Source organism: Typopeltis vanoorti, chromosome 4 (genome assembly GCF_054136105.1).
Source record: "Typopeltis vanoorti isolate ZY-2024b chromosome 4, IOZ_Tvanoo_1.0, whole genome shotgun sequence".
Lineage (NCBI taxonomy): Eukaryota > Metazoa > Arthropoda > Arachnida > Uropygi > Thelyphonidae > Typopeltis > Typopeltis vanoorti.
In genome coordinates this window covers 87,384,755-87,408,853 of record NC_143552.1, presented here as the reverse complement: position 1 = coordinate 87,408,853, position 24,099 = coordinate 87,384,755, and the positions used below count along the sequence as shown (strand labels likewise).

The window sequence follows — 24,099 nt, the reverse complement described above, 5'->3', positions numbered from 1 at the left end:
ATTTTCCACTAAAAAGGATTCCAATGTTGGAAAAGGTGCAAATTGTCTGTCTTTTACATAATTAATCCATAAAACCAGTTTTTTCTCAAATGTCTTTATTTTGTCATAGACATCAAGAACAGTTAAAGAATTTCTCTGAAGGTAGAGATTTAGTTCATTTAATTTCAAAAAAATGTCTGAAAGATAGGATAGTGTTGATAACCATGCTTCGTCAACAAGGAGTGATGCAAAATCTGAATTATGTTCATTTACAAACAATAAAACTTTGTGCCTTAATTGAAATAACCTTGTTACTCTGCCCCTGGAAAGCTAGTGAATTTCAGAACGAAGCAAAAGTTGTATATATTCACTGCCCATTTCATTGCAGAGTACTGAAAATAACCTGTTATTTAATGGTCAAGCCTTAATAAAATTAATTAGCTTTACAGAATTGTATAGCACAGTTTTAAATTCTGGTGGCATTCCTTTGGAAGCTGACGCTTCCCTATGTATGAAACAATGTACCCAATTCATATCATTGAGAGTGTGAAATATTTCTTCTCCAGTTGTTCGGGATGGCAAAGTTCTACAAAACTGAATATCATCATGAATATTGTTATCATGTGCATATCTTACGTAGCATATTAACTGCACATCATTTGTAACATCAGTAGTCTCATTTATTTGTAAGGGCTCTTCTTAACTCTTTCGATTAACTGAGATTCTATGTCACCTGCCATATCATTAACACGTTCGCTGCCAACTACGAGTATACTCATAGTTCGTATATGTGCTTCACAAGCCAACTACGAGTATACTCTTATGTTGATTTACCGACCTCCTGCACCAAACACGAGTTAACCCTTAGTATAATTACCTTAATTTGGACTCTTGGATTCTGAATAAAGTGGAGAGCATGTCTGGGGGCTTGATAGAAGGGAAATAATTTCAACTAAAATATAGTATATTATGTATGTGTCTCAGAAGCCAACTACGAATATACTCGTATGTCGATTACCAACCTACTACGCAAAGCACGAGCTAATCCATAGTATAACACGTAATTTGTAATCAATTTAGAACTGATAAAAATCAATAAAAATAATAAAATGAAATCAATAAAATAAAAACCAATTTATTCAAATTACGAATGATACACTTTAAAACAATTTTACATGCACAATGGCAAACAGGACAATAATAACGTGTTTCGCGTCGTTGTTTGTTTCGTGTACATACTCGGCATGGCTTTGTCTGCGAATATTTTTTTCTGTAGGTGGTAAAATTTCCAAATAATGAAGATCCTGAATCCTGCTGATAATCTGTGATGCTTTAAGCTTATCCATTCCAACAAAAACTGAGATAAACTGATTTCTAAATTTTAACGCAGTCATTGCGTTTCCAGTAATTATTACTGATTACAAAATTATTAAATAATTTTACCAGTAATTATATTATAAAATTTATGCACATTTTGAATGTATATATCAAGAATGCATATTGCCAATTTCTTTGGCCATCTAATTGTCTTTTGTAAGGGGAATAGTAAGAAAGCATTTGATCAGAAAGATGGATGCCGACATAACCAAATTATAGGTTCTTTCCATTTCAAATTTGTGCATATTTGAAATGGAAAGAACTTCCCTCTTATCCTTCCATTTGCGATGATGAATTCATTAAATTCATCATCGCTCAATATTAGCATAAACTTCTAATTCTTTATCAGCAAGTTTTCTTTTACTGGTCATGGAGAAACTGAAGGTTTTTAGAGACTATACGCAATGAACACATTCGTCAGCGCATGTAATATATGGGTGGGGATGATACGAGATTACTCTTAGTTGGTGTATGAAACAAAATTCTGTCTGATAAGCCGGCTACGAGATTACTCGTAGTGACCTTGAAGATGCGAAAGCGCTTGGCGTGCGGGAACAAACTATGCCCGAGGAGAGTGGCAGTGAACGTGTTAATTCTGCGACGGACAGCGTCATTTGAAAGCGGAATCAAATCAACATCTTTTAGTAACTTGTTGCCAAACATAGTTTTTACCACATCTTTTATAGCTGGAAGTAGCAAATTTTCCTGATAGAATGAGGTTTCCCTGTTTTTGCTATGTACAAACTTAAGAGATAGGATGCTTCCAGTGCCTTGCTATTAATGGAACCCATAGCCGAAACTATATCTTTCCCATGATTTAATGTCCCTAAGCGTCGCTGAAAAAATTCAATTGGCTTATTTTTCACACCACAATGTTTAGTTTCTAAATGTCGGAGTTTCACAGGTTTCATGCACTCGTTCGACAATACTTCATAACACAAAACACACTGAGGTTTCTGTTCACTTTCATCTCCACACCAAGTAAACCCGAATTCCAAATATGAACTGTTATATTTCCTATATTTCCTACTGTATTTTTTCTTTGAATTGCTTGTTTCTTCTACTTTAATAGTATCAGATTTACCCGCTGTTAAAACACGTGTATCACAATTAGGGTTAGCATCACTGTTTCATTTGCTCTTCTTTTCAAATTCCTAGTCCTAAGCCACTTTTCCATTATTAAAAAAACGTTTCCGAAAAATATATAAATACTGGAGTTAACTCACGACACACTTTGTCCAAGTATCATTTAGCACTTCTGAAGATATACTGAGACGTGGTTGAAGGAGGGAAACCTTCAATAATAAAAATCAATAAACAACAAGCAGTTGGTTGAAATGTGGATAACACATGTTCACTTTAAATCTGACAAAACAGCAAGGGAAGGCAGAAGCAATAAAAACATTCTGATGCTATTTGTTGGTTTTTTAAATCTCCATTTGATTTCAATAATTTTTACTTATTTATTCAATTTGAATTTGTTTTGTTTGGATAATTAAAAAACATTTATTTAATTAATTTATGTCTGCCTGCAGACCACAGGTTGAGAAACACTGCTCTAGAGCACAGGTGGCCAACAGCAGGCCCGCGGGCCACATGCAGCCAGCAAAGTGATTTTGTGCAGGATAAAAACTATATTAATTATATGCATTATCAATTTAGCTATTAGTTTCGACCGCAGATTTTCTGATTGATATACTAGTTATATTCCAGATTTTCTGATTGATATACTAGTTATATTCATTATTCTGATGACTGAAACAATTTATATTCTCAACACGGAATCAAAATTGCCTTAAAAAGATTACTAAATTTATAAAATCTACTGCTTCTCTGTGCGAGTTGTAGTAGTGGTAGATTTCTATGCGCTCCAGAGTAACGCATCATTGAAAGTCACTTGCTCTGCTTACAGTGATCAGTTTCACAGTTAACAGTGTTATTGTTGCAGTTTGTGTCCCCTGGTCAGTTACTTCAGCCTTTGTGTACTATGAGTAAGAAACAAGATCTGTGAAGAAAACAGGTCATTTCAGGAGAAATGGGAAAATGAATTTCTGTTTATAAACAGTAATGGCAACAAACCACAGTGCCTTGTGTGTTTGCAAGTATTGTCTGTGCACAAGGAATATAACCTCAAATGCCACTACATACAGCACGATACCGCTAAATACCAAGAATCCGTTGGACAAGTACGTACTAAAATTGTACGTAATTTGAAGAGAAAGGTTAGTGCTAAAAAATATTTTTACTAAACCAACAGCAATAAAAAAAAGCTCACTCTTGGCATCGTTTGTTGTAATCGCAGAGATAGCAAAAGCAAAATAAATCATTATCTGATGGTGAATTTGTAAAACACTGTTCTGTGAAAATGGCACATGCATTTGGGGAAGATAAAATTCCAGTGAGTTTGAAAGCATCCCACTATCAAAACATACTGAAACATAAAGAGTTGAGGAAATAGGTTCTTGCATATTAAATAAATTAAAAAGTGTTAAGTTATAAATATAACTTATATTTAAATCAATCAAGTATTTTATATTGTTCTCTGGTAGTAAAACGATTTAACAAATATAGTAATTCAATACATATAACCATTGCCTTGAAAAAAATGCAGAGTTTATTTTTTTATTTAAGTTCTGTCTAAAAGTGTGCGGCCCGTGGCGCTACCACTCATCATATATTGAGCCTTGTATATAATGAAATTGGCCACACCTGCTCTAGAGCATCGGTTCCCAACTGGTGGTATGCATACACCCGGGGGAAAGTGCTGGGCTGTTCAAAGATACACAAAAAAATAATCAGCAACGGCAGAAAAACCTCATTTCCGCTATTTTACATTAAGATAGGCACTGAACAAAAGTGTCAGTATTTAAAAACAGCCATTTTAAAAACAAAGGGTACAATTTATAGAAATGGGTTTAAAAGTGGTACACAAGTGAAAAAAGGTTGGAACCACTGCTCTAGAGCCTCCGTAGCTCAGTCGGTATAGATGAAGCCCTTTGGTCAGAAAGACCTGGGTTCAATTTCCATCCATGATGTGAGGAACCTTTATCTAGTCTCTTTCAACTAACGGTGAGTTAGCCAGTCTCATACAGAGGGAGAGGTTTTTCCCCACCTGGAAACTCAGGTTTTTCATCCCTCAGAACAGGCAAACTGGCTCGTGAACACACATGGATCTAGTCATAAAATACATACTTAGTCCCTCACTAGGATGGCTCAACCAGTCCTAAGGGATGGTAGAGAACAGGGTAACCTCCATATAAATAAATAAAATTGTTCTTTTCATCTAATGTTACCCAAAATGGATCATTACATAAGTGGATATTAGATCCAGCATTTCATTGCACTGTGTTCAGTTTCCTCTAGCTTTTTTTAAGTCAGGCTCCAGATCTCATTAGCATAGGTCATTGTTGAGAGTACACACTAGTTTAGATCTTACTTTTTCAGCAGTATGGTAAATAGTCTTTAAATATATCTCTATAATGGTTAAAAACTTTCCATCCTGCTGCTATTCATTATCAAGTTCATAGTTATTTGTAATGATTTGTCCTAGATATCTGTATGAACCCACTAGTTCAATCTGTCTTTGATTTATTTATTTTGATTGATTTTTGTTCTGAAATATTTTCACTACACATTATTTTTGATTTATTTATATTTGTAGGCCTCTCTCCAGACCATTACTTCATTTAATTCAATAATTACGTGTTATTTGATGACATTATTATTATTATTATGATATCAGAAAATCACAAATTGCTAAAGTATTCTCCATCAGTATTCAATCCTCTTTTCTCCTAGCATATTCAAGAGCTGTATCAAACAATTTTGATGAGATAGAAATAAAAAGAGGAGTCAGATAGGGAGCCTATTTCTCCTTTTCCATTTAAATTTATTACTGCTGAACCTCTTTCATATATATGAGTAAATATATAAAAGATGTTATAAATATCATCTACTCCTATGTTTTCAAGTTCTGACATTTTATTGACATTTGGCTTTTTCATAATCTATAAAAGCCAAAAAAATTGGCATATTCTTTTTTTTTTTTATCACTTGATTTAATATTTATAAATGATTTCATGTTGACAAGAATGTTCAGAAACTCACCTGTTCTTTTTGTTTGATGGAAATTTAATATATGGTTTATTCTGCCATCTATAAGCTTTTTTTTTTTTTTTTTTTTTCACTGGTATTATAAAGGGCTGAGAGAAGAGTTCTTGTAGATAAGCTTATATGTTTGTTAGACATACATCTAATTTTTTAAGAAATAACAATGTAAACTAAATTATTATAAAAACTAATTAATAACTACCTATATTTCAGCAATGTTACATTGCCATCATCAGGGATCACAAAACAATGATGTGCACACACACACACACACACACACACACACACACACACACACACACACACAGGCACTTACACTAAGCAAATGAGGATGAAGAAAGGCAACTGAAGTCTGTGCTAGAGTCCTAAAAAGTGCTCCCTAGTGGGCTAAATTGGGTTGTCTTGGCTGTTGAGCTGACGATCTTAGAATGTAAGCTTCTCAAATTTCCGGCAGTCTCATGCACCCAAATTTGTTGAGGTTTGAGAAGTTTATCAGAGCTGAGGCTGATTCAAGGAATAATCTTTTGCATTTGACTTGTTGCAGTGTAGTAAAGTGGCTTTCTTCCAGCATATTCTGTGGTGGGTGTCCAGTGCATGGTGAGCAAATCCTGAGTAGCTATACTGGTGGAAATGAATGTAGTCCTTGTGTTCGGATATCCTGATATTGGCTGTCTTGCCTGTTTGGCCATAGTAGGACAGTTTGCAACTGAAAGGGACTTGGTATATTCCAGGTAGGTCTAGGGAAAGTAGCTGGTCTTTGGTGGAGCAGATAAAAGATGCTAATTTCTTATGTACTTTGTAACTAGTTGTGAGGTCATATTTTTTTTAGGATTTTTGTTAGTTTTTTCAGATGCACCCCCAGATACATGGAATGGTGATAGATTTAGAGTAATCTCTGCTCTACAGGGTGAGCAGGATTGTGGTTAACTGGTTTTAATAATTTTTGGGAGGTTGTAGCCATTGGCTAAGAAGGTGTTAAGGATATGGTTAAGTTCAGTAGTTAGGGCATTGTTATCTGAGCTGGTTAATTTTGCCTTGTTATAGACTGTTTTTATGATCCCATATTGTTCGGAGGAGGGGGGGGAGAGGTAGTGTGACTGCTGGTGAATGTATCTACCTCTATATGTGAGGGTTTTCTGTAAACAGAGAAAGCCAGGGATCCATCAGGCTGGCATGTAATCAGTATCTAGGAAAGGGAGATTGTCGTTGTTTTCCCTTTTCCAAGGTAAACTGGATCCTGGGGAAATATAGGTAGTTATTAAAGTTTTTATAATTAATAACTTAGTTTACGTATTTCCTAAAAAATTAGAAGAAAATGGGAGAAGATTTATAGGTCTCAATTTCATCATCAATTTCCTGATATGTAGCCTCAAGGGATATTCAGGCAACTATGACAGCACTACATGACTCAGTTTGCAGCAATTTTCCTCCAAATTAATCTATTACTTATCAGCACTCCAATATTGTCATATCTAACATTTCATTCTTCTAAGGTATTTCTTACAGAATCAATTCACCTTGCCCCTAGTCTTCTGGAACTTTTTGCTGAAATCTTGGCATCAAACAACAACTGTTTTGCTAACCCTACTTCTCCAATTCTACTTAAGAACTGAAGTGACATACCACCTGGGAATAGCACTGCTCACACATCTTGAAGGAAAATAACGAGTTCTTTCCAAATGTCTTCATTTTAATATGATTCTGCCATTAACACTATCTGTATACAACTCCCTAATTTCTCTAAGAAATCTCATATCTTTGATGAAATGGTCTATTTCTAACTTAACTCTCAGCTCCATTACTGAAAACTAGTTTGAATACTGTCTTGTATACACTGCGAGTTCAGTGTTTTTGCTAATTTCTCTCTTATTCCATATAAATTTATTCAACTGGCTCCTCATCATACCAACTTTGCTTATTCCGTTGTCCATTTCCAGATTTAACTTGCCATGTTCACTAAAAATGGTCTAAATAGCTGAAATATCTTACTTGTTCTGTAGTTCCTCCATGGACAATTCAGCTAGTGTTTCTATGTTCCTGCCAAATTTACAGTGTTATTCAATTCAGTTAGAGAATCTTGGAGACTTTCACTGGATGTGTTTAGAAGGACACCATCTACATAAAATAAAGTGCTAAGTTTGATATCTCCTAATTCTAATATCAGATTTAATGCCACTTTCTTTCATAATACAGTCCATATAAGTGATGAATAAGAATAGAGATAATGTACATCCTTGTACAGAGTGGGCCAAAAGTCACAAAGGGGTTTCAATACTTAATAACTCTTATTTTTTGTTTTAAATTTACAATACCATAGCATCATATACAGTATATATAGGAAATAAATTTACACTAGGTGTGAAGAATCAAATCTTGTAAATGGTGTTCATTTCGTGCTGCGCACAAACATGCCCTTTCTAAGGCGTTTTTCATGACACCTCTTAGTGTTTCAGGTTCCAGTGCTCTGATTTTGGCCCGAATATTGTTCTTCAGCTGTTGGAGTGCGAGTCTTGTTAACATAAACTTTTTCTTAGAGATAGTCCCATAGGAAGAAATCAGAGTCGTCAGATCTGGAGAATGTGATGGCCAGCTTATGTCGCAGCCATGGGAAATTATTTTTCCCTGAAAAACTTGCCTGAGTAGTTGGACTTGGCCCTCGCTGTGTGAGCTGTCTCTCTGTCCTGTTGGAACCACATGTCATGTTTATCTTGAACTTCTGGGAGTAAGAAATTTTTGATCATAACCGATATTCATCTCCTGTAACATTGACAAGAGTTCCCAATGTGGTCTTCGAAAAAGTAAGGTCCGATCATTTCTTCCAATGTCACCCTAAACCAGACTGTACACTTAAGGGAGTGCAATTCCCTTTTGCGAATTGCCTTAGGATTTTCCAAACCCCAAATCCAGCAGTTTTGTTTGTTAATGAACCATTCAAATGAAAACGTGCTTTATCTGACATTATCAACTTCTGGATAAATTCAGGATCTCTCCTTGCTAATTCTTGAAATCTGACTGCATAATCTGGTGGCTTCAGCTGTTGCACCAACTGAATTTTATACAGAAACAGGTTTTTAAGATTTTCAGAAAATGCCAGAGTGATGTCCGAGAGACTCCAACCTGTCCAGACCGCCTTCGAATTGATGTGCTCAGGTCTTCTGCAACACTCTCCATTACACGCTCAACTGTGGTTTCATTCCTAACCGAGTGTGGTCTGCCTGTTCGTGGAAGGTCGCTTACTGAACCCTGTTCCACAAAATGACCAATCAAAATGCCTAATCACTAATTCGCTTGAAGAATCTCTCGCACTGTAATGGCGATGATATGCTCGTTGGTTCAGAATTATTGATCCTTGATTTTGATAGTAAAATTTCACAATTTGTGTTCACTTTCAGTCGTGAATTTTTCCATGGTTAATCTCTAAGGTCTCCTTTATAAAATCTATAAAGAAAACTTTTTTAAAAATTATCAAAACTTCAGACCCCTTCGTGACATTTGGCCCACCCTGTATCACACCTGATTTTCCATCAAGTTAGATTCCTGTATTTCCTTCAATTCTAACTACTCATTTACAACTTAAATATAGACTATGTATTGTTTTGTATAATGTTCTCATTACCTCATAATTATGGTGTTTTGAAAAAACTTTTCTGTGCACTTTGTTATAAGTTTTGTAGATCTGAAAAAGAGGACTTAAGTACAGATTCATTGTTATATTCCCATGATTTCTCAACTATTTGTCATTGTAATAGTAAAAATCTGATCTTGACAATTTCTATTTGGCCTCCAGCTTGTTCTTTTCCCTTCCACAATTTTTCTCCTCCTCTTTTTAGGCATGCTTACGTAAATCGTACCTGGAACACTTAGTACAAAAATTCCTCTAATTCTCACATTCAGCTTTTCTTTTTTTATAGATGGGACCTATCAGAGCTTTACTCCAATCATCTGGAATTCAACCTTCTGATCAGGTTCTGAATTATGAAGTAACCACTGCAAAACTTTTATACCTCTACATTTGTGCATTTAAGGTCAAATATCAACTACTTCAGCTGCCTTTCTACATTAAATTTTTGACAGCATTTTCTACCTCAAGTATTGCTATATACTCCTGTTTTTGCATTGCTCTTGAAAATTTTCTATTGCGATTCTGTTACTGCTTATTTCATTTAACAATGTTTCAAAGTAATTACTCCAGACATCTAGGATATCCTTACCTTCAGTATTCACGTCACCTTTATCATCTTTGATGCCTTTTACTTTAGTACTCTTTACTCAATTTCTAAGCTTTTTCAATAGCCTCTAGAACATTTTGCCACCTTCCTGATGTTTATCTTCTATATTCTTACCCAAAGTCATCCTATGACTTTTGTTTAGCTCTCTAAATTTTTCTCTATTCTTTTAGCACATCAGACAACATCACAGACTTATTTCCTAGGAGCTTTCAGTATCTTCTTTTGCAGCTTATCCCACTTAGGTAGGGTGACTGTTTTTGATGATTCTCCTCTACATCCTCCTGTCTTGGGCTGTAACCACATCTAAGTTCTTCATCCTCAGGTCCTCCTCCACCAGCTCCCTCCATCTCTTCTTTGGCCACCCATGCTTCCTCCTCCCCTGCACATCCATCTGCATGACCTTTATCCCCACAAACTCGCCCCCCCTGCTTGTCATATGACCAAACCATCTCAACCTTCGCTCCTAAGTTTGTAACTTTCACCGTTCCCCTTACAGTCATTTCTCAGACAATCCTTTCTGGTCACGCTGCACATCTGCCTAAGCATTCTCATCTCCGCTACCTCCATCCTGCTGATGTTATTTTTCCTCATGGCCACAGTTTCCATCGCATACATCATAGCTAGTCTCATTATTGTCCTTAGATTTTGCCTTTTAGATTGATCGGCACCCTCTTATCGTACAGCACTCCAGCCATCTCTCTCTCTCTCTACAGTTCCTCCATTTAGCTTGTATCCTGCATCCCACTTCTTTCTCAGCCTCTTCCACTGTTGAACTTATGTATCTAAAGTCCCTAACCTTCCTGATGACATTTCCTTCCAGCTCCGTCTCTAGGCTGCCATCCACTTTGAAAACACATACTCTGTCTTACTTCTGCTCAGCCTCATACCTCTCTCTCTTCCACTACTTTCCTCCATCTTTCCAGTTTAGCTGCCGCTTCTTCTCTTGATTCTGCACATAGCACGATGTCATCTGCATGCAACATCTTCTCTCACCTCTTCTGTCACCACCTCCATCACAATATTAAACAGGAATGGACTTAATGCAAACCAACTGTCACTTGAAAACTTTATGTCTCTCCCAGGCAGGTCCAAACTCGTCTTCACATTTCTGTACATCTCCTGCACCAACCTGACATATTTCTCCTGTACCTTCTCTCTCAGACACCTCCAGACTTCTTGCCTTGGCACTCTATTGTATGCTTTCTCCAAATCAATAAACACCAGATGTAGCTCCTGTTGTTTCTCATGAAACTTTTTCATCATCTGCTATAACCCAAAGAAGGCATCTGTCTTCGTCGATCAACCAGGCATGAAGCCAAACTGCTCCTTTTCAATCTTCACCTCCTGCCTCAGTCTTCCATCAAGAACCTTTTCTAGGATTTTTGTTGTATGCTTCATTGAAGAAAGTATGCTTTCTTCTTTTCCAGGACTGTTCAACTTCTTGTGTCCATCACAGTGTTTTTATTTTTCTATCCTTGCAGACAACTTCACATGCCTCCTTGATGAATCCATCATTGTTTTCTTCTGAGTCTGCCACTGAGATTTCAAAGTTTGGTTCTTCTTTTTGAACCATTTCATTTTTTCTTCAATGATGTTTGTATAGCTGAGTCTACAGTTTACCTGTAAAAGCTGCTCAATTTTTTTTTTTTCATACTGCTCTTTTCAATGCGATATTCATTTTTATCCTACTTAAAATTACATCATCTTAAAGTTACTTCTAACTTCAAATTATTTGAAAACTTGTATTCTGAACCAGGATGTAGATAACACTATCAATAATAACATAATCAATGAGGCTTTTCTTATTTCTTTTGTCTTCTCTCCATGTGAACTTATGCACATCTTTATGCTGGAACATAATGTCATTAATAACTTGTCCACATATTCTTTGCAGAAATCCAGTAGATAATTACCATTATTATTTGCCTTGTCCTATTCTCCATATTTTCCCAAAATGTTCTTTATACCTGGTGAGATTCACTTGCTACTCTGCTGTTCAGATCTCTAACAAGGACGACTTCTTCCATTTTCTTTATGTCAGCTGCAACTCTAGTAACATGAAAAGTTCCTCAACTTCTTCCTTATAACCTTATGTGGGACATAAGCACAAATAAGTTTCATTATCCATTTCCCCTTCTCATTGTTCAGTTTTCAAATTTTATGTTTGCCCATGATTCAAAAGATTATCTTGTATTTAGTGTTGAATATTAAATTTTTTATCAGAATCTCACATTTGTCTTTGTAACATCGATTATGTAAATGTGATACTACTCATTCTTCCACCAATTCCTCCTCATTTCCATTTATTAAAACAAAGACTTGGGCCTTGTTTAACCAGAGACCACAGCTGGCATGACATCTCATTTGTTGCACCATCATTGTCGTCTTCCGAATACGTTTTGGTCAGCTAAATCCTTAACTGTCAGCCCATCCTTGTTTGTCATTTGTCCAACATTCAGGTAGTTACCTACTAATTGGGTGCATCACGAGAGAGTGAGGAGTAGACATTAGTCCCATTAAGTTCTCTGCTTTTCTTATAAGGTTATGTGGAGGTCTCCTCCCAGTTGTCTAGCTTTGATCTCCTTTAAGCATTCCCTACTTTCACATGTATAAGTTAATGGTTAGAATGCTGTCTTATATAATGCTAGTCAGGTGTTTTAGCTAGTTTTCTTATTCTAAATAAATGAATTCTACTGGATTCCCATTCAGCCAGCTTTACTTTTTCTATTACCTATTTCCCTATATAACTTCCACTAAAAACTATGCTTAAGTTGCTAAAATATTTACTTTGTTTTTTAGATTCACCACTGAACATGCAATACTAATGCTTTCATATTCTTAATTTTTCTCAGATTTTTTTCCTTTTAATGATTTTTTAAACCAAAATTTGTTAAGTTCTTATTCACTTAACTAAAAATGTTTTTCTTTTCTCTTCTGAAGATTTATAGTGGATTAACAATTCTTTAATAACATGATCTATATAGATGAATAACAGTGTGGAAGGTATGAAAGCCTTGATTTCCACCAGATATCCCATCAAGCCATCACATATTATTCAATTTTAACTGCTTACTTAGAACCCATACAAGGCTATATACACATTGCTCTGTACATTTTAATTATACTACATAATGTAATAAGATGCCAAGGATATTTTGTATGCCCCTCATCAACTTACCATCTTCTGAATGGATCATTTATTGCTATGGTTTTATGTAACAAATTTTATATACTTGCTAAGTAGCATACAATTGGAACAATGATGGGATGTTATAGCATCAATTAAAAGTGTTCTATTCTCATCAGGAAGATAAGGAATCTTTATATGAGCTTTTTTCAATTCAAGGTCAATCAGCTGATCTCATATGGAAGTACCAAGATTTTTCCCTCCTGGAAATTCTGTTTTTTTCTGGACAACTGACCAGAGAACACACACACAGACAATTAGTGAACAATAGCATTGTGCATGAGAGCAATAGTAAATAGTGCAGCATGTGGAGATGGAGGATTAGTCACTATACCAGCCATGACATATTTAGATGTCAATAAATACATAGATGTGAAGTGTATGTTGAAATTAAAATAACATTTGAATTGTTTGAAATAACAGAAAGCATAAAATGATGTAGTTCATCCATATGGCTGTTTGAGTGGTACAGTGGGTTGTATGAAGTATAGCATGCTCCCACAGTGAGTCCTTGGACTCACTAAAGATGTCACATAATAAATATAGTAAGTTAAATTTTTTTTATATCACTCCTACATGAGAGGCTGCAAGGACTACAGAAAAATGATCTGTGTGCGCACACATGTTCAGCACAGGGATGGCTAATTTGGTTATGATTCAAAACTATTATCTGAGTGAATTATGCATTTAATGGAGACTTACCAGGGAGCAAAAAATTCCACAATCCAAACATCATCACTATTTGTCACTTTATTAAAATTGGACGGAGTCAGTTCTATGACATCAGAGTGACTTCCATAAAACGCATTGGCTACTACACATATTCCAGATATCAGCAATACTGGAGAGAGAGAGAGAGAAAAAAAAATCCGAGATTAACCGCTAAATTTCAGCATAATAAGAATCACAAATCAAATGATTCAAAAATAAATTTCACCTACAATGGAAAAAATATGTGGATGAAGAAAAAACTATGAAATAACTGATAAGGCTTCTGGAACAATAACAAGAAGCTGATTATAGTAACTCTGTGTGCATGTGCGTACACCTAAAATCAAGACTTGTTGAAATAGCCATGGGAAAGTCATGTGATGACTTTCCAGTGTCATTAAGCCCATTTAGAGAAAATAATGAAATTTGATTTAGTCCAGCCGTAAACCAGAAAAGGTAATGATTACATTAAAACAAGAACATTTATACTTTACAAAGAAAGAACATACGGTCAGAAGAACCATATTCCACCATATTCAAACAAGATCATGAACAAAATAATCAGGGGTTGGTAGTCTAAAGTAAATCCAATCATAAAATTAATAAAATGTTAATTCACTATTTAATCTATAATTAATGATTTAGAATTTTTTTGGGGAAAAAAAAAGCATTAGATTTGTTAATTTTCCTTAACATTTAAAATTATATAAAATTTAATAAATATAAGTCATTCACTCAAAGCCTAATGATAAAGAGAGTATTAAACCATCTCAATAAACAGCAAAATTTACGGATTCAATTTAAAATTTTTAATGTATCAACTTCGAAACAAACAGCAAATAAAAAAAATTATGATAAATCACTGCTGTGGATCTTTAATGGAAGTACTGAGCATGGGCAGAGAAATTTAGGAAGATAATACAGCATAGTGCAAAAAAAAAAAAAAAAAAAAAATACTGAATAACTATAACGATATGTTATGGAGTAAACGGTTTATTAACAAAGAAATATGTGTTTACACATGATAAGTACACCTACAACTATCAGTGGAATTTTGGTTGAATAAAGCATTAACAACAGTAAATTACATGCTCAAAATAGGAATCTTATTTTTCAAGACAGCTCTGTAGCACATGCAAAAGTTCTCTGTCATCTTGGAAAACAAGGGTTGAGACATCTGCTGGACATAATCATGTAATTTTATCCTTCAGTTCATCAAGGTTCGAAAGCAGGTCATGGTGGAATACCCATTCCTTCAACATACCAAACAAAAAAGGTGTCAAGTGATGTGACATACATCAGAAGAACGTGAAGGGAACAGGAATTCTGTGAACCTCAAAATGAGTCTCCCGGGTAAGTGTTCTGATAAATAAGCTCTAGAACCACGTGATGTGTGGCAGGTTGTTTCTTCTTGTTGGAATACCTGTGCAAGAAATTGGAAGTTTTTATACGACACATCCTATGCAAATCCTGGGTGAACAGAAAAAACACATTCTTGATGTAGCATTCGCTATTAAAAATCACAGTTACACCATCCTCTTCAATGATGTAGGGCCCAATTATGACATGGCTGGAAACCATGTCATAATTGCAAGAATGTCTCTGCACACACCATGCAGAGACATTCTTGCTGCGAATAGGTTTCTCTTATACAAAATCAAGTTTTGAGAAACCAAGAAACCTATAGTTTCATCTAGGTTTATATAACTGCTTAGATAGAAATGTTTTGTCCAAAAACCAGGCATTATGGAGGAAGGATGGATCTTCATAGCCATTAGCCAGCATACATGCACAGCAGTCCTGCCATGCAGCGTAATTTGTTGCTGTTAAACACTGACCCACTTCAATAACATACAAAAAGGCACCCAGCTACTTAAGGATTTTCTGTAGTGACTTCCTCAGTATCCAAAATTTTACCTCTGTTTGGCATTAACTGCATTTTAGAGAATGCAACACTTGCTCCAGCACACATCTGCGATTCTCATTTCTGTCAATAGTTTGCGATCTCCCCGAAATCCATTTGCACTGAGGCAGAACACTCCCAGTACATCGGAACCTCTCAATTAAAGCAATGAAACTATTGCTTCAGACACAATTATGGAAATGACAAACAAGCTGCTCACAAACATGTCGTAGACTTGGACCATCTTCTCTGTCAACTCCATATGAATGAAAATAATGCTTCTTTTTTTTTTTTTTTTTCTACATAGCCAGACATAATTTCTTCCTTGTTGCCCTTTTTAAAAATTATTAAGAGTGAATTGTTCCAATTTTTTTGAATTTTTCTCTGTTTTAGGCATTTATTAGAGTTTTATTAGGAAGTCCTGCCATCAAAGAGTCAGCTCTTTGATGGCAGGACTTCCTCCCAGTTTTAAAAAGTCTACCATAATTCCATCTTCTCCTGGGGGCCTTTACATTCTTCGTTTCCTGCAAATGCCATTTCCACTTCACCTTGTAAGATCTCAAGGGCATCATATTCTTCCTCACTCAAGTTATCCATAGTTGATTCTTGGATGTCTCGTTCCTTGTCTTCATAAAGTTCAGTATAAAATTAATGAATTCCTTTGATTATTGCTTCTTTATTTTTTTTATAAGTTCACCATTTTTTCCTCTTACAGCAACTATTTCCTTTGTTCCAACTGATAATGTTCATCTTAGGATCTTCATATTGCTATTTTTCTCTATTGTTTGGTTTTCCTAGTATTATACTATCTAATTTCGTGTATAGAGGCTTAAGTGCTGTGAAGACATAATGTTGGAGGTTTAATGGATTTTTTACAACACTCAGAAAGGATTAAAAAGAATTTAATACTTCATATATTTCATCCTAGTCACTAGGACATCTATGGGGATTACAAAAATAACTAATGTAACATAACACAAATATCATACAATACTAAGCCCAACCACGTGGGTGACAGTAAAGTCCTATCTAGGTGGAGCGCCCTCTAAGGGCGGTTGTAGGTGGCCTGGAATATAAAGTAGGATCTCTGGTGATGAGTGTTTCCCAAATTTTCGGAAGCTTAATGCAACCGTATTTATTAAGATTTGGTTGATTACTAAGAGCTGCTGCTGAAAGTTACAACCTACACACAGCATATAAGCTCCACCGCAAACTTGCTACCCTTATCCGTTCTACGAAAGATCAGCTCCCTCCTCTCTCTCTGCCTGGAGTTTACAAAGTACCCTGTTCCTGTAAGCTGGCGCACTTTGGACAGACAGGCAGATCAGCATCCATCCGCCTAGAGGAACACAAGTCTTACATCTGTAAACACAACTATGGTCATTCAGGCTTGGCTGACCATGTCTTGGACACCACCCACAGAGTATCATGAAAGAAAACCACCATGCTCCATCACAGCAAATTCAAGAAAGAGAGACTATTCTTAGAAGCAGCAGCAGCTCTTAGAAATATGTAATCCCCGTAGATGTCCTAGTGACTAGGACGAAATACAGGAAGTATTAAATTTTTAATCCTTTCTGAGTGTTGTAAAAAATCCATTAAACCTCCAACATTATTACTATCTAATTTCATTTTTCATCTTTTTGTGTATAGTTTTACAAATTTCGAAATATTCTATTTTATTGGTCGCATTCAAATCTTTTCTTCATCAGATCTAAAATTTCCTGTCTTAGTTTTTCCCCTCTTTGGTGCCTTTTAACGCCTCCTATTTCTAGTGCACATTTCAAGAGAAATTTTATTAGATCAGTGTTTCTCAAAGTGTGGTACGCATACCCCCTGAAGACCTTTCATGGTCTTCAGGGGTCCGTGGTAATTTTCGGCTATGCATCATTCATGCACGGAATAAAATTTAATGTACCCGTGAAGTTCGAGATCGTAAAACATTCCTATTGTATCACTGAATAAGGTACAGAGACATCTGCAAGCTGTGTAATATGTTTCTCAACAAACAGTGCAATTAGAGACAACTGGGATAAAATTGGCACCAACTAATCATATGAAAGCCTTCATAGCTGATTTATCTCTACTGGCCTACCATTGCTGTCTGTTTCGAGCTCTGCTTTCACTAGCCATTTGTTGAAGGACTGTTCATTAAATACGGTAATTTTTTTAGCTTTCAAATTTTTTAAGTATGGATCATTGGTTAAAGACTGGATTTTTAAATTGCACAAAAGAGAGAAACATAGCAGATACAAGTAGCTGTAAGCAACAAGAAAACGTTGATATATTGTATCTGGATCAAGTGAAATTGATAGGGGTGTGCTGGCTGACATATCTAAAGAACCAACAGGAAGAAGATGAGAAAACTTCGTAAGTACGATATAAATTACTTGAAATGTGGATTTTCATGGATGGGAAATGAAGAGGAACCTATTCCATTATGTGTAATTTGCGGTGAAACATTAAAAAAATGAAAGCATGAAGCCATCTAATTTAAATCGCCATTTTGAATCGAAACATAATGAATACAAGGACAAACTTGTCGAAAAACAAACCTGTTTTTGTTTTTCATTTTTGACCAAAGTTTCAATTAGTGAAACTTTGGTCAAGCCTGCAGCAAAAATAATAGCAGAAATTATGATCGGAGATAATACAAAAAGATCTTTTGATCGGATTTGCTTTTCAAATAGTACTGTTCATCGAAGAATCACTGAAATGGCTGAAAATATAAAACAAACATTGTTATCCAATATACATAAGAGTCGTTATCATGTATTGCAGGTAGATGAATCCACCGACATTTAAAAATTTTGCAAATCTTCTAGTGTTCGTTAGGTACGAAAAAAATCAAAAAAATTCATGACAACCTTTTATATTGCCAACCCTTGCCAGAACATACAACAGGAGAAGAAACATTCAACAGTATAAATACCTTTATGCATCAAAACATGCTTGATTGGAAAAGTTGTGCTTCACGGACAGAGCGAAATCTATGGTTGGATCTAAAAAAGGGCTTGTTTAGGATTCCAGCTGTTGCACCAGATGCAAAGTCGACGCCACACACACACACACACACTGCTGCATACACAGGGAGGCTTTGGCTACACATGATGTCTACAGACCTACGAAAAGTTATTGATGAAGCTGTAAAAATCACAAATTATATTAAAGGCCGTCCTCTAAACAGCAGACTTTTCTCTCAACTTTGCAAAGAAATGGGAAGCAACTATACACAACTTCTTTTCCATACCGATGTTAGTTGGCTTTCTTGTGGAAAAGTCCTTACTTGTTTATTTGAACTTCGAAATGAACTACAAGTTTTTCTTGATGAAAAACTTGTATTGAAAACGCATTTACATAATTGGAAATGGTTCAGTCAATTAGCATACCTGGCCGATATATTTACTGTATTAAATAATCTTAATTTATCTTTAAAAGGCAAGGAAATTGCTATATTTCATGTCCAAGATAAAGTGAATGCCACGTTGGCAAAGATGAAGTTATGGCAAAAGAGGGTTGGTAATGGAGAATTTGACACGTTTACAACTCTTCATGTATTGCTCACAAGTTCAAATGAACAAAATGATGTGAAAATTACTATCATTTACAAAGCTTACAAATGAATCTAGAAAACTATTTCCCTGAATTGGACATTAATATTGAGTGGATAAGATACCCTTTCGATATCAACAAATCTATGCCAAAGGGTCTATTGTCAATAGAAGAAGAACAACTTTTAGAACTAGCTTCTGATGATTTCCTAAAAAATAAATACAACGAGAATACGTTATCATTTTGGCTACAAATACAGAATGAATTTTCTGAATGAACAGATAAAGCTCTAAGGTTCGTTTTTCTATTTCCAAGTTCATATCTATGCAAAGTTGGATTTTCGGCCCTTGTAGATATTAAGACGAAGAAGAGGAATCGCATTATAGATGTCAAACCGCATCTGAGATTGAAATTAACAACTATAGAGCCAAATTTTGCTGAAATTTTATCTCATCATAAGCAATTTCACTCCTCTCATTGATGATAAATTATTTCAAGTAAGTAAAAATTTATAGTATCTTTATAAAGTTTGTTCTATTAAAAATAAATCATATTTTTTGTTTACATGTACATCTAAATTCAAATAAAATAGACATTTATGACAAAATATATTTCATTAATTTATTATTATTATTATTTTGATAAGGGGGTCCGTGGTAATAATGAAAATTTAATAAGGGGTATGCAGATGTCTGAGAAACACTGCATTAGATCATCGATGTAGTGGCTGTGTTTAACTTCTTTAGTTCATTTTTGATCTCTATAACAGCTTTTATTGTGATAGAGGTTTTGTAGATTCACTAAATTGGACTTCTTTCTTATGAGCTTATTCTGTTCCCATTTTTTTGTTGATCCTTACTTTTCCTCTTACTAGTCTGTGGTCACTTCCTTCCTGTATTGAACTATTGAGCACTTTGGTATTATTTATTATATGTCTTTTGTTGGAGAGGATAAGGTCTATTTCATTATAGGTTTGTCCATTTGGGCTTATCCATGTCCATTTTCAGTTAATTTCTTCTTGAAAAAGCTGTTCATAATAAAGAGGTTATTTTCTTCTGTGAATTCAATAAGCTTTTCTCCTCTGTCCAAATCTAGATTTACCGATGGAGTTCAGATGGCCACTTCAGATTCCAATCTTGGCATTAAAGTCACCATTATAATTATGTAGAATTCTTTAATGTGGATTCTAATGTTTCAAAGAAATCTCCTCTCTCTCTTCATCCGGATGGGTCATATATTTGTATAATTTTCAGTTGGTATCTTTTATTTATGAAGAGCCTGAGTTCAGCCATTCTTGATGTTATTTTATTAACAAATGGGACACTGTCCTTGAGTGTTTTATTATGACTCCTACACTACCAGTTGAGTTTCTTTCAGATTCACTGTGGTAGAATAGATGTCCATCTTTTAATTGTATGAAAGTTTCTTCTTTCCTTCTTATCTCTGATAGGCACGCAATGTCTCATTTTATATAGTCCAATTCCTTCACCAGTTCTTCCAATCTATCATCATCCCAGAGATCTGTAGTCACATGTTCCTATTAATATCATTCTGTCATTGTTCATTGTAGATGGTGGAGACTGTAGCACATTTTTCAACCTAGACCCTCTGCCTAAGTCCAGAACAGTCCCTTTTATGCTGGGTGATGGACAAGCCAGTATGTATCGTGTGTGTGTGGGGGGGGGGGGGCTTATAGCACCACGCTGGCCAGACGGGTTGGTGTCTCACATAGAGCAGCCATTAAAGATTCTGCATCCATGTCTGCAGTTATTTAATTCTGAGTCTTGCCTGACGTTATTTGTCATTAGCTTCAGGTCAGTACTGTTGTTCACTCTGCCAGTGCATGTGCTTTTATGGAAGTACTAACTCACCTGACATGGTGCTGTCAGAGATTTTGCAAGGTTTTAAGTGAGACAGAGTTGTCTTCTCTGCTCCCCCACACTCTGGTAGCTGCTGCTGTTAGTCCACAACTGCTTATTCAACAGAGTTGCCTCTGCTTATATCACAACTAACCTCCATATCTGAAGATCATTCTATCATCTGCCACCTGTGGATGCACTTGGTAACAGTCAGCTCTGCCTGTGAGCACAAACATGCCTCCCAAAAGGTGAATGTCTGGTGTGTTGTTACCGTTGCAAATGGACCTCACTTTTTTTTGACACCCCAACAGTGAATTCTGAATCCTAATTACATATGTAGCAGTCCTACGCCATCGATGAACTTCCACTGATAATATGCTCAGCAGGGTATTTTCGACAGGACGGTGCATCTGCACATTTTGGTTGTATTGTTTGCAATTTCTTAGATAACACATTTCCACAAAGATGGATAGGAAGATGTGGGCCTTTGCAATGGCCTCCTCACTATCCTTTATCTGATGCCCTGCGACTTCTGGTTGTCAGGTATGTTGAAGGAGTGTACAGCACAAAAGTTTGGAATATCACTGAACTCAAGAATTACGAATGTGGTAACATCTATTCCCAGAGAATTCTGTGCCAGGGTGTTAAATGCTACTTTCAATCATTTCCTATTATGTGTTGATAACAATGGACAACAGGTTGAGACCTTACATAATATTCCACATATACAATACAATAAATGTTGATTACAACAAATTTTACAATAAATGTTTTTTCCATTGAAGTATTAACATAATTTTGACATACCCTGTGTGTGTGTGTGTGTGTGTGTGTGTGTGTGTGTGTGTGTGTGTGTACAGAGAGAGAAAAATAAATAAGTAATATGTTCATACTAACAATGTACTGGTTTTTTTATATATAAATGCCATGAGCATTAGGAATTAAGGCAATGAGTATGTACTATTGACTGACCCAGTCTGTCCAAATACTGTTGGTCTTTGGTCTCAGCAGAACATTATTGAAAGGTATGATATATTTCAATAGGATGGAAATATATGTAAACAAGGGTGATGAATTGTTACTTATGGTAAGAGAAGAAATTGTGCCCTCTCAGAGAAGAGAATCAGAAGGGTAATGTCAATGATGGCTATATCAATATTGCCCCATAGCATACACTGAAGTATATGGTGTAATGTAGAAGTGGACAAGACATGATATTCAATGGAATGTTGCTAAGCAGAAAATTTAGGCAAATTATTTTGGTAAATGCAAAACAAATTGATCATTACGGGGGAGGGGGGGGGGGTTAACCATAGTAGTATAAACAGCATACAGTAATAAGGGAATTGAACTTTTGGTTCTTGAAGGTCAAATGTACTGAATAGCATGTGGTTAAAGGAAGAACACAAAGACCAACAGCATTTGAATTGATCACAGCATCATAAAATCTGAATGAAATGTCATACTTTTCTCCAGTTGATGAAAGTGACCATATAGTTCTGGCTTAGAAGTTCAGGCATGCAGCCGTATCGAGGAAGAATGGATTTGTGTGGAATTATAAAGGATTATAATAGAAACCAGCTTGGAGCAGTACAAAAGATGAAAGAATATGAAGGAAGAGGTCAATAGAGCATGGGAGCTAGCTAAGAAATATTTGTTAACAGCAATGGCACAGTGAAGAAGATAAAGCAATCTGGAATGAAATGGATAACTAGTGAAATCAAACAGGAAATGAAAATTAAGATTATGGAAGAAAGAGAGACAGAAAAAACAGTTGCACAAGGAATATAAGGTTTGAGCAAGGAAAGTAGCAAGTATAGTAAAGAGAAGAAGAGAAAAATTAGAAGACACTGCGGTAGGAGGAATGACTGAGGATGGAGATCAGTCAGATAGCTAATGTGGATGATTTAGTAGAGCTGTTTAATGATTACTTTATTAGGGTGTGTCATCTCGGTAAAGCAAGCTTTATTCCTAAAGGGATAATGAGAGTTGATAGATTAGAAGTGAATGAAGAAGTATTCCAATGTCAGTAAGGTGGTGGGACATGATGGTATTTCACCATGTGATTTAAGGGAAAGTGCTGAGGAAACAATCATAACACAGATGTGGCTGTTAAGTTTCACAACAGTGCGAGTTCCTGAGAAACGAAAGAAGGTTATGATTCACTTGTCTTGAAGCTGTTAAGATTTTGGAAAAATTGTTAGAAGCTTGTATAATACAGAATAGAGTGGATGATGGCAATATTATTTTTGAAGATTAGCATGAATTTGTTAAGGGATGTTCTTGTTTTAGTAATCTAGTTGCCTTTTGATAACTGAATAACATGAGCAGATGAGGAAAAAAGCATATGTAATTTTTCTAGACTTTTGCAAAGGCATTTACTTCATAAAATTCTACAGGACAAGTTGATATTTGAGATGTAGATTTAGATATCAATTTAGTGGATTAGAAACTAGCTTTTGATAGATAGAGTTATTTATGAGAAAGCAGTATCTGGAAGTAGGAAGATTGCAAGCTACACCAGGTTCAGTACTGGAATGGGACCATTATTGTTTAATACTTATGTCAATCAAGGACCCTATACCCCTCCCCCTAATAAAAAATCACTTTATAAAAACGTATCAGTGAGTAAAACTGAAATATGAAATATATTAATTATAAGTTTATTGAACAACAAGCAGAAATTGCAAAAAAATAGATATAAAAAACAATAAACATACAAGAAGGGTACAAAAATAACAAAAATAATTTGGAAAAAAATAAGGTAAATAAATAATAAATAAATCCACTCTATATATATATATATATATATATAACTGAAATTTGAAACTTTTCTATGTCACGTTTTTTGTCCGGCTTACCAGCCCGGAACTCAGGGAGTTGGGTGCCATAAGCACCAGAGCCACCTCCCCCTAGTAATAAAATAAATAATAGTAACTTACAATAGGAATATATATAAAATAGGAACATATTAAACATTATTGGGAAAAGAAATAAGTAAATAATATTTAAACAGAAAGAAAAATCCTTTAGTGAATTTAACTTTTCTAGTTTTCAATAATGAAAATTCTCGAATAATATCATGTATATCAAGTTGATGCAAAATATCTGACTCTATTGATATAACGGCAAGATTTAAAAGTCTGTCTTGTACTATTGTGGAGTGCAAATAGTTTTTAATAATTTAAAGTT

At 35.3% G+C, this 24,099-nt stretch overlaps 1 protein-coding gene across 2 annotated transcripts in view; it reads right to left on the bottom strand.

The window, feature by feature from the left end:
* CaBP1 (Protein disulfide-isomerase A6 homolog CaBP1) overlaps positions 1–24,099 on the bottom strand; it is a 208,798-nt gene that overhangs the window by 173,774 nt on the left and 10,925 nt on the right. The window contains exons 2-3 of one of the 2 annotated variants that reach the window (XM_090391328.1): positions 23,769–23,819; positions 13,585–13,723 (exon numbers count right to left, since the gene is read on the bottom strand). In XM_090391328.1, coding sequence (XP_090247454.1) covers positions 13,585–13,723; positions 23,769–23,819 — 190 coding nt within the window. The remainder of the gene's footprint in view (positions 1–13,584; positions 13,724–23,768; positions 23,820–24,099) is intronic. The other variant, XM_090391330.1, reaches the window with a different exon arrangement.